We start from the raw sequence: 12223 nt of genomic DNA, 5'->3' as shown, positions 1-12223 counted from the left end.
TTAGAAAGCCAATACAGAAGGAGGTCATTTTGTGCCGACTCAGATTCCTCCAATAATTTTTCTTTAACTTGTTCTCTCCGTCTTCCCAGCAACTCCCCCCGGATTCTACCACTACCCTGCACTAGGTGCAAACTACAGTACCAACCAGCAAGTCTTTGGGATGTGGGAGGAAACCAGAGCACCCAGAGGAAACCCACTCAGTCACAGGGAGAACGTGCAAACTGCACACAGACAGCACCCAAGGTCGGGATTGAACCTGGGTCACTGGAGCTGTGAGGCACTGTCTGTGTTGAGTTTGCACGTTCTTCCCTGTGACTGCCCTGCGGCACTGTATTCTTTATAATTTTCATTGACACTGCAGCTCGGCAAAACATCCTCGGGGACCACTGTTAGCGAAGATTTGGGGGTGACCTTGTTGAGGTGTTTAAAAGAAAATGATAAAAGATTTGATGGACTAGAGGGGGAGAAATGATCTCCTCCGCTTAAGGGTTCAAGCGTGAGAGGGAGTAGCCTTAAAACTACAGCAATGAATTTAATTGCTGCTGCAGCCTGTACATTTAAAGAGAATTGATTGTGGTTAAATGGTGGATACTGCCACAGATTGTGACTTTGTTACACTGAAGTAACCCCTGTTGCTGCATTTTCTGAACCGTGCAACGTCAGGAAGCACTCACACAACGGGAGGTGAAGCTTTGGAATTCTTCTCCACCCACTCCATCCTCCCCAAAGAGCTGGGGGACTCAGCTAAACTCGTCAAACAGAGGTGGCTCCTCAATCCTGCTCCATCGTTTAATCAGAAATGAGATCATGGCTGATCTGACTGGAGCTTAAGCTCTGCATTCCAAGTCCACCTACGGTAACCATTCACCACCCCCCCCCCCCCCCCCCTTGCTAATCAAGAGTTTATCTACCTCTGCCTCAAGTATATTTCAAGACCCTTTTTCTCAAAGGGCAGTAGAAGTGGAGTTCAAAGACCTATGAATGTGAGAAAAACAATTGTCTCATCTCTGCCTTAAATGGGTGACGCCAAGTTCCAGATTCCCCATCGAGATGAAACAGCCTCTCTAAGTATATGTTGTGAAAACTCCATAGGTTCTTGTGTGTTTCAAATAAGTCCACTCTCGCTCTTCTACACTCAAGTGGATAAAGGCTAGGCTGTCCAACTTTGTCTCAGTAGGCAACCCACCCATGCTTCCCAACATCGCACTGTGAAGAGGGAAATGCAGTAACAGGGGGTTACCTCACGGTAATGAAGTCACAATTCCAGGTATTAATCTAGTAAACCTCTGAGAGCTGTTTCCAACGCATCCTTTTTTAACTAAGGAAACCACTACTGTATACAGTACTCCAGATGTGGTCTTGCCAATACCCTATGTAACTGTAGCATAATCTTCCTACATTTATCCTTAATCCCCCTCGCTGTAAACAATAACAATCTGTAAAAGCAATAATGTTTTGTTACAAATGAGACCAATTAATTTTTGTTTTGCGGGTTATGAAGGATACAGAACCAAGGTGTAGATCCATCATGGGGAACGTAAAGGGAAGCTGTATAAACATATGGGAGAGAGAAAAATAAAGAAAAATACACCAATAATGTGAAGTTGAGAGGTGTGAAGAAATGTATGTGAAGCACTAACACTAGTATAAACCAGCTGGGATGAGTGACCTGTTTTGCTTGCTGTGAATTCCCTGTAATTCCACGATACACCAGAAGGGTGGAACAGGCTCGAGGGGCTGAGTGGTGTCCTGTTCCCTTGTTGCTGTCTGTATGACTTCCACTCCTCCCTTTCCCCAGACAAAAGAAGAAATGCTGCCCTGACGGTGATGACTGCCGATTTGCCCACAGCCAGGCAGAGCTGAACGAGTGGTTGGAACGCCAGGAGATCCTGAAAATGAAACTCGCCAAAGCCAAGAAGGACATGTTGATCACACCAGACGACAACGATTTTGGCAAATACAGTTTTTTGATGAAAGACTTAAATTAATGGATAAAACCGGTTCAGTTTAATTGTCACTGAAACCTTTAAATTTAACAAAAATTGATTTTGGTAACATAATGGATAGTCATGAATTGTGACTTCATTACACTGAGGTGACCCTTGTTGCCTCGCTTACTGCATTTTACTCCTGTCTTAAATGCAGTTGTTACAGGACGGGAGCACCTATAAGGCAGATAGTAGTGCTCACAACTGCTGCAGATAAGTATGATGGAGCTGGGGGTTTGGGTGGGTGAGGGAAGTGTGAGGTCAATGGGTTAAACATCTGTACTTTGACCGTGCTACAGCATAGTGATGGATAAGGGATGGCTCAGTGAGTTCCTCCTGTAGAATCTGGGCATAAACACCCAGGTTCAATCCACATTCTTCACCAAGTTAGCTGATTGCAGTACTCATAGGAACCCAGTTACCTTCAGCACAGTTAGTGTTAGAAGTTGACCTGGGTTTATACCTCTGATAGTTGGCCAACAATACCTGCAGGTGCAAAAAAAAATCTTTGAACTTTTGAAAAAAAATCTTAAGGAATGGATGTATTACCAGTGGGCACAGTACCCTAGTGAGGTTGTAGTGCTGTGAGAAGGGTAGTGGGAGAAAAAATGCCAAAGAGCATATAGAAGGCATCATGATGCACAAGCATTAATATTACCAGACTGAGCGATGTCACACTGATTAATGTATTTTTGAGTGTATGCGTGTGTATCTCAGGTCAGCAGAGCTGTTTTAGAAAGAATGGATGGTGTCTGTTGTCACCTTACAAGAAAGCTACTGATATGTCAGCCAGATTACAGTTCTCATGCACTCAGGCCATCTTTTGAGCTGGTTTTAAAGGAGGAGTGGTTTAAATGCATCAGCCAGTGCCCAGCACCAATTTTCTTCCTTTATAGAGTCCTGCAGAGATGTACATTCTCCATAATCTGACCCATTTGGTCACTATTATGTGTGAATCTAGATGGGGGGCTGCTAGGGGAGTATCAGCAAGCAAATTGGCTCTGCTGACTTCACATACACATCAACCAGGATCACTGAGTAATTATCGAAGGTAAAACCCTGACTGAATTGGTTCTCTGACCCACTGCATAGCCCAGTGACACTGAGGGTAGTTGTATTATAAACCTAACTGAGATCAGCTAACCCAACACCCACCTTCCTGCTCCCTACCTTAGTTCTACACCAGTTGTGTTAAATAGAGCACTGAGAAAGCATTGGCTTACTGAACACAAAGATCATGGTGCAGAACTCCTCAAAATGCTGTAACCGCAAGGCAGTTGGGTTGAGATTTGTAGTTTGTGATTAAGTAACCTTTTCATCCAGACGTAATTATTGGTGTATGGGAGGAGAATTATGCTTTTTGTAAAATGCCTCTTCTCTCCCTTCCCCCAAAGGAATTTTCCCTTAACTTTCGTCAGTTCATCATTAACAAATAGATCTGTGAAATCTGAACCCATTCTGTAATTGTACCCAAGAGCAGAATCCTTTCTCTTTTAATTCAAAAGTGATCTCCAGATTTCAAGATACATCTTCTACTGTCTTCTCGTCACCTTCATTTGGTGTCTCTGTGTAATATCTACCTAATGTGTCCACATTATGTCTCCCTGGGAAACCTGCACCATATTCACTGCCTCCTTGTAGAGTACTTAAACCATCCTAGTTCATCAGAAACTTGAGTCCGCCACCCTCTGTCGAGTTTGTGCTCGAGTCAAACTCATTACAAGAGTCAAGTTTAATGATTTTCCTTCCACTGTGTTCAGTCAATTATTTAACTCTTTACTTTGATAAGCATTTCCTTTCCCTACTATTTATAGGACATGGTCAGCTTATTGCCCCAAGAAGATCAGGTCCTTGTGGCAGTGTTCTCATAACAATGTTGTGAAAAGGAAATGACAGAATTGTGACCAAGTGTTAATGAAAGGGCAACTTTGTCTAAATTAGGGTGTTGGTTGACTTGGAGAAAAGTGTGGACATGATGGATTTCCCATGTACTCTTCTTTTTCAGCACCCACGCATGAGGCTGAGTGGAATTGCTGTTGCATAGAATTTCATCCCATGAGCTGGCCGTCGAGACCAACTGCTGTCTGCCAGTGGTTACGCTCGCATCCAGCTTCATCTAAGCTCCATCAGCATATCCTTCTATTTCTCTCTCCCTGTGAGCTTTCCTAGTTTTCCCTTAAATATCTCAACCACTACATTTTGCTACTCAAGTTCCACATTCTCACCACTAAGTAAAAAGTGTTCTCGATTGGATTTATTATTTTATGCCCCCTTTTCTTGGACTCTTCTCAATGGAACATCTTTTTTCCACGTTTGCCCAATTGAATTCCTTTATGGTTCTGAAGACCCTCTCTCAGATGTGTGAGTGCCATGTGTCGTACACAGATTGCCTAATACCTTCCCACAGTGATCAATGTCACACATTATGAAACTGAGTAGCGTTCATGCTCAGTGCATGTCCCATCCCTGGCACTGTTGTGCTTGCACTATTCCATGCCCTAGGAATTAGTCATGAAAAGTCACAGCTTTCTGTAATGTAGATTCTTGCATATTTTTAACTGCTGAATGTGTAATGTACACATTTTCATGTGTCTTGATTTAAATTATTACATGTAACAACTTAAAAGCTGTGCTCTAGGCTTAGAACTTTCCATGTTAAAGTTAAAATTTGCAAGAGGAGTGCAACGTTAGAGAAGGCTGTGTAACATTTGAGTGTGAGGAATGAGACGTTAATGTCGACGTGATCTCGCACTGCCCGGGCTGGTCTAGAGTGCTGACAAGTGGACATATAGAGCAAGGTGTCACTGGCTTTACCCTGCTCTTGAGCCTGAATTGGGCAGGACAGGGAAAAGCCAGAGTCAAAAAAAGAGAGGGTGGGAGGGAGGTGCTTTTGAAGCAGGGACACTGAAGTGGGGTGAATTTTTAAGGAGGCCCATGGTGAACTTTGGATCAGTTGCCCTCAACCCTAAGTAAAACTAGATCAGAACAGCCCTTCAGATCTGTTCCACATCCTAACTCTGTCCACACACACTGCAGCCTCTAACACCTTTCAAACATATCCCAGCCTGTACCCCCTATGGAAATGCTGTTGGACCATCTGTTGCCTTTCAGTGCCAGGTACGGCTGAGAGCAGGCTGCACATCTGGATCATTTAGTTAAATTGAAGGTTTACCTTTGCAGAGTAGCATATTACATAAATACATAAGTGGTGCTTGAGGAAGATTTGTTACCATGCCAGACCACCAAGGAATCAGCAGTTTTGGTGGTGTTGATTTGAAATCATGGCAGTCGGGTATTTAGCAAAGCAGGAGTTGCAAATATAGGAATTTGTGGATTCTGCCCCAAACCACCTTCCATAGTCAGAGTATACTTTCCTTTAACTTCATTTGTTAAGAGGGGTAAAAAAAAACTGAAATATCTTAATGATTGTTCATTTTGTGTAGTGAAGAAAGGTCATTTTTCTAAGTTAGTGATTTGATTGATGTGCCAAAATAACAACTGCCTTGAGTATTAAATGAATACAATGTTGGGGCTTTCTTCTGCTGAACATTAGTTATGCCCCTGTTCATACAGGACTAGTCTTCCCAAAACATGGTGCAGATATGTTTCATAATATAATAACTATCAGGTCACATAATTTTTGTTCAGATCATGTTAGGGTTTATTGTTTGCAGAGTCTATCAACAGTAATTCCAGGGATAGAATCAGTCAGCCAGATTGCACACACATACTCTAAAGTGAAAATTCACGGAAAGGTTAATAACAAGGTCTCTTCCTCAGTACAATTGTCCTAGGGTCCAGGAATTACTCTCCAGGACACTGCTATATACAAATCATGGAGAAAAATCAGTGGGATTTAAACAAAAATGATGCAATGTTTATATTTTTATCTTAAGCCTACATCGCATTCTCCCTGATGTCATCAATGGTGTTATTTGTGGAGTTATGGTGAGGGGGTGAATGTGTGTAAGTGGCTTCTTTTTAGGAAGTTTGGTTGTTGCTAATCACATCTGTTTCTTTTACCTATGAATTTGTTCTATTTTACTGTTTTCTAGTAAACTTTTCTGTACTAGTTTTAAAAATATTGGATGTGGTTGTTTGATTGTTAAGAATTATCCAATCAGGCATAAAGTCTTGTTACTTTCCTGTTGGGTTAGGAAGGTTGGGTTGTGAGATTGGATATGTTGTATCTCCAATAGCAGTGGTGTGGGACAGGGGCATTAGTAAGAGACCATGTGGTACTACCTTCCAAGAATATGACCAACCAAAGTTTGCAATCCTGAGGGCAGAAGTAACCGAAGGATACAAGACCTCTACATAAAACAAGTGGAATTTTGCTACCTAGCTCACAATATAAAAAAAGTTAAGGTGGCTCAATCCAAAGCTGGGCAGTTACAGAGCTAAACACAGAAGTTTGGGGAAATGAGGTGGGTCATGACACAGGACTGTGCATGCTTTAGTCATATTATCATTGAGGCAGAGAGACTACAAAATTATTATTAGGAAAAAGGGGATGGTTTTCCTTCCTTAATGTCCCTGATAATAAACTAATAAGTAAAATTTGATAAGTAAGTTGGCACAAGGCCACAGTTAACAGATAAACCTGGTCCGGTTGAATTTTTTCTGCAACCATTTCTTACTTTAGGAATCAAATAAGGTGTGAATTTAGGAAATTATGAATAAGTTTTTGCTTCAGATGCACATTTGTTAGAAATATTGTAATATTGATGGCATTAGGTGACTATCAGGAATTGTACTTAAAATCATTGGAGATGGCACTAATCTTTTTCCATTAAGCTTGTGTACTGCTTAGCATTTGGCTGACAATGAGAGTGTGAGGCATGAATGAAATAAATCAGAAGTATTTGGGTATCAAAAGAAAAATCAGGTTTAAAATGAGCAGTTAACATTGAAAGGTGCATTTGGTCTCTTCTCATAGGGGACCAGCTAGAACGCTGGTCAGGGTAAACCTCTGCCAAGAACTGGTTATCAAGACTGGACCTTAGCTGTGATGCTGTTGACAGCCTGCAGGATCAAATGCAAGAGTAGCCACATATGAGAAGGTTAGCAGGCTGCCTCAGGTGGGGTTGCTAATTCACAAGGTGTTTCCAGATTTTGCAGCAGCCTTGATTCTTCCCATGTTATTTTTGTCACCCTGGACCCCTTGGGCAATAGAGCAAGCTGGCAGAAGCCTGGAGTAACACACAAAAAGCTGGAGGAACTCATTGGGTCAGGCAGCGTCTATGGAGGGAAATGGACAGTCAATGTTTCAGGTCAAGACCATCTGAACTGGTCGAGACCCTTCATCTGAATCCAGATGAAAGGTTTCAACCCAAAACATCGACTGTCCATTTCCCTCCATAGATGCCGCCTGACCCGCTGAGTTCCTCCAACACTTTGTGTGTTGCTCCAGATTCCAGTATCTGGAGTCTCTTGTGGCTCCAGAAGCCTGGAGTAGGCCAGCAAACTGCATCTAGGTCAGGATTACTCTGAGGAGTGGGGGACGGGATTGAAGAGGATACAGATTTAAAAGATTGTCATTGCAGACAAAAGCCTTCTTCATTTTAAAACAAAACAAACCTAGTAATTCAGGTTCATTTAGTTCAGAATCCAGAATATGTTAATTTGATACGGCATTTGACAAGAGGCATTTGTCACTCAGAGTTGCTGGAAAAAAAGGGATTGTTTTCACTAGAACAAAGATGATCGGACTGGCATAATCGTGATTATGAAATGACGTTATGGAGTAAATTGGGACAGAGGAGAAACTGGCTGGATAATAATTAGAGGTAAAGAATAACAAAAAGTGAGATTAAGGAAATGCCTTTCTGTAGAGAGTTGTTAACTGTGATATGAGAATACATGATTGCTTTTAAAATGTAAGTGGACAAAGATTTAAAATGTTTTGTTTAAATGGACGTGGGGAGAGGGCAAGACTATGTGGATAGCTCCTCCACAGTCTGAACAGACCAATGAGCATCCCTGCTGGATGGTAAAGTTGTATTCAGCCTGCCATCTGAAATCTTCAGCTCTTGCTTCATTTCTGGAAGTGTGATAAAGTGAGATCACAGTGTGATGATCTTCAACCATGGTCAGGTGGCTGACAGTGCTGGCTGGATATTGCTCATCAGCAGACCAGAAATGTCTTTGGAGGTCCAGGCCACTCGTGGTGGGCTGCAGTTTCATGACAACATGTAGCTTTAAAGACAGGGTGTGCCAAAGGGTTAAGGGTCTTGCGTGGAGATGTGGGAGGAAAAGAACTATCATTTTATTGGAAGGGAGGTGAACTGTTGACCAAGGGGGCATCATAACCTGAACATGCTCTTCAGCCATACTACAGACTAATGAGCACTCTGGCCTAGTTTAGCATCCCACCACCCACTCTGTCATTTCATTGTACTTGGGGATGAACAAAGCTGGGTGGAGGAAACTTGATGAGGGCTGAGAACAAGCTTATGCTTATCACCATTTAGTCAGCAAATTGGCAAAGGAATAGATGGGAGAGATGGGGGTTAAAGGAAATAAGTCTGGGGTCAAGATGAGGGATCCTCTCCCTCCCTCTCCTGTTTAGAGTCTCTGAATTCTCATTGCAGCCATATATCTGCTTAAGATCATATTTACTTGTTTATATATATAAATATATATAATTATTCATAAAAAGTTCTTTACTGTGATAATGTGTTGGGGCCATCCATGACTGTGCTGAGTGTACAGAACGTTAACACTCTGAAAATGCTTTGTTTCAAAATGTCTTTTTAAACTTGCTACAAGAGCATGTGAACAGCAGGGCGGCCCCTTATAGAATAAAGAAAGTAAACGTAGTGATATTTTATAGGCCTTTGTTGATGCAGAGGCTAGTTTGGTGAATACGTATATGTAAAATTCATCGTTGATGTGGATTAGTAATCCAGATTTTTTGAGATATAATTGAAGACTATAATGGAAACTAGTATGGACAGGGACTTGTAATAATACTGCATGCAATGGGTAAAGTTAAAGTGTTATTAATGTGTTCATACTTGCAGAGAAACCTGCTTTAATGGTGACTTTCATACTAAATTGCCATCCACCTGATTTAAGATATAGGTATTTCTGAATTGCTTTGTACAGTGAATGTGGCTGGATGTGGCCATTGTGTGGTCAGAGCTGGAAACAAACACATCCTTCAAAGGTAGAACCCCTTCAACTGACTCTAGCTCCATCAGAGCCCCCAAGCAGATCTCATTCCTACCACAGCCCCACCCCACCCATTTAAACCCCCATTTCCTGACCAGAGCCCATCATTGCCTCTGATCCAAATCCAACCCTCATCATATACTCCAAAGCGAGACCCAAGCCCCTGAACAAAACCAAAACTCATCATGATATCCAAAATAGCATTCAACCCAGTACTGCTCCTGAACCTGCCCTCGTTACTTCCAGGAGCCAGTCCCTCGATGTGCACTGTTGGTCCCGGAAGCTAGAACCCAGCTCCACTTTAGAACATGGACAGAAATCAAAATTGTAGAATTGTACAGCTCAAAGGAGGCCATTTGGCCCATCAGCTAATTAGGAGAGCAGTCCAAATAATACTGCCCCCTCCTCTTTACACATCATCCCAGAGTTTTTCTTTTCCAAGTATACATCCCATTCTTTCAAAGCTCCTCTCGAACCTGCTTCTGGGCAGTACATTTCAATTTATAACATTGTTTAAAATAATTCTGCCCCCTCTCCTCTTTGCTTCTTTTGCTAATCCTCGCTGTTGAGCTTGCTAGTTGCCAAAGGCCCTGTCCTCCCATTCCTAGAACCTCTTACGTTTCAGTTCTGACTCCCAGGATGTACCATGGAAGGTTGACACAGTTCAATGGGGACTGGATGAGTAGGTTGGGGTTGGTGGAGATGGGAGTTGGTTGTGATGTGAGGTATGGAGGTATCTGTTGCCCTCAGGTATAAAAGCGGCTTGGGGCACGGGTCCCTTATGTCTCTGCTGGACCATCACTGGTACCCTTCTAGTCACTATCTGTTGGAGAACAGCCCTGAGTGGTAGTGTAACTAAGAAGAGGAATCCTGTTCTCTAATAAATACTTACCTCCACCACACCAAACATCACGTTCTTCACTCCCACCTCCCCCAGTCTTGTGCTCTGGACTAGAATAATGTGATTAAAGTGTTTTGGGGTCAAGTGCAAAGGAGAAAGTTCACATTTGGACCCACGGGTGCCCATATAATGCAGGTTTAACTGTAAGTACATTGGATCAGCCTAGTCCATTAATGGGACGGGTTTTCAAACTGTGCATTTTATTGCTATGGGAGTTTAATCCCCAAACAACAGTGCTGGTTAATTCTGTAGGGACATTCCTGTTAAGAAATTTTATATTTCATTTTCCAATAAATTTATTTCTCTTCATTTGAATCCAAATCTATGGAATTTACCTCTTCATTCTTGAAATTATTCAAACTTCAGATAATCGGTACAAAAGCAAAAACCCGCAGATGCCAGAAATCTGAAATTAAAAACAGGAAATACTGGAAATGCTCAATGGGTCAGCAGCATCTGTGAGGCGAGAACCAGAGGAAAAAGTTTCATCAGAAGTCACAGGTTTTAGGCGAGTGAGGAACCAGAGAAAGGGTGGTGGAGAAGAAAGAACATGGTCTGAAATATGGTGGAAGCCAGAGCTGATTTAAATGAATAAAAGGAATTGGGTAGGGACGATCTGCAGGTCATATGTTATACATGGAAGGGAGTATGTGATTTGCCTTACAGCAAAGTCTATGGAAGACAAAGCAAACTTACTCATTTAAAAAGTCTATTTAAGCATCCAGAGAGGAGGCAGAAATAATGATACAAACTATTTCAACACTTGATAAAAGGGTAATTTCTCCAAAAATATGCACTGAATTAAGGATAGATGCACAAATTTTCTACCTATAAGGATTAGAGGGATATGGGCAGGCAAACGGTATCGGTTCATGTGGGCAACTTTGTTGGCATGGACAAGTTGTGCCGAAGGGCCTTTTTCCATGCTGTATAACTCTACGACTCTGAAATCAATCTGCCACTTATGGTTACTAGGTTTGATTGGCAGGAGAATTACCCAATCATAATCCAGTCTATTTAGCATGTCATGCTGTGAAGCCAGTAAAGAAATGAAAGCTGGATTAAGAGAAGGCGTAAATGGAAACAGCAGGACCAGATCCTGTACAGAAGAACAGCAACGATACTTATCCCAAGTTGTTAAATTTAATGTTGAAATCACACCAGTAGATTATAAAGTACATGAACTATTTCTTCAACATCTGTTGATTTCCATTGGAGCAGTTAAATCTTTTGCTTTTTTTTTATTCCATGGATAAAATTCCATGGGCAGGCACGGTGTAGCGGTTAGCGTAACGCTATTACTGCGCCAGCGACCCAGGTTCAATTCCAGCTGCTGTCTGTAAGGAGTTTGTACGCTTTCCGTGTGTCTGCGTGGGTTTCCTCCGGGTACTCCGGTTTCCTCCCACATTCCAAAGACGTACGGGTTAGGAAGTTGTGGGCATGCTATGTTGGCGCCTGAAGCATGGCGACACTTGCGGGCTGCCCCCCAGAACACCCTACGCTAAGATGTATTTCACTGTGTGTTTCAATGTACATGTGACTAATAAAGATATAAAAAAAATTCATATATAGTGGCATGCAAAAGTTTGGGTACCCCTGGTGAAAATTTCTGTTACTGTGAATAGCTAAGCGAGTAAAAGATGACCTGATTTCCAAAAGGCATAAAGTTAAAGATGACACATTTCTTTAATATTTTAAGCAAGATTATTTTTTTATTTCCATCTTTTACAGTTTCAAAATAACAAAAAGGAAAAGGGCCCAAAGCAAAAGTTTGGGCACCCTGCATGGTCAGTACTTAGTAACACCCCCTTTGGCAAGTATCACAACTTGTAAATGCTTTCTATAGCTAGCTAAGAGTCTTTCAATTCTTGTTTGGGGGATTTTCGCCCATTCTTCCTTGCAAAAGGCTTCTAGTTCTGTGAGATTCTTGGGCTGTCTTGCATGCACTGCTCTTTTGAGGTCTATCCACAGATTTTTGATGATGTTTGGGTCAGGGGACAATGAGGGCCATGGCAAAACCTTCAGCTTGTGCCTCTTGAGGTAGTCCATCGTGGATTTTGAGGTGTGTTTAGGATCGTTATCCTGTTGTAGAAGCCATCCTCTTTTTATCTTCAGCTTTTTTACAGACGGTGTGATGTTTGCCTCCAGAATTTGTTGG

The 12223-nt window shown here is 42.0% G+C and overlaps 1 protein-coding gene across 1 annotated transcript in view; it reads left to right on the top strand.

Annotated features, from left to right (window-relative positions):
• The window catches only part of zc3h7bb (zinc finger CCCH-type containing 7Bb), a 100863-nt gene extending 89322 nt beyond the window's left edge, over positions 1 to 11541 (top strand). Inside the window, 1 exon segment of the mRNA XM_052043153.1 lies at positions 1799 to 11541. Coding sequence (XP_051899113.1) covers positions 1799 to 1988 — 190 coding nt within the window. The 3' untranslated portion in view covers positions 1989 to 11541.
• Positions 11542 to 12223: the final 682 nt, after the last annotated feature.

The sequence above is a fragment of the Pristis pectinata genome, chromosome 33 (genome assembly GCF_009764475.1).
Source record: "Pristis pectinata isolate sPriPec2 chromosome 33, sPriPec2.1.pri, whole genome shotgun sequence".
NCBI lineage: Eukaryota > Metazoa > Chordata > Chondrichthyes > Rhinopristiformes > Pristidae > Pristis > Pristis pectinata.
The sequence above is the reverse complement of the archived record's forward strand: the minus strand, read 5'-3'. Positions and strand labels throughout refer to the sequence as shown.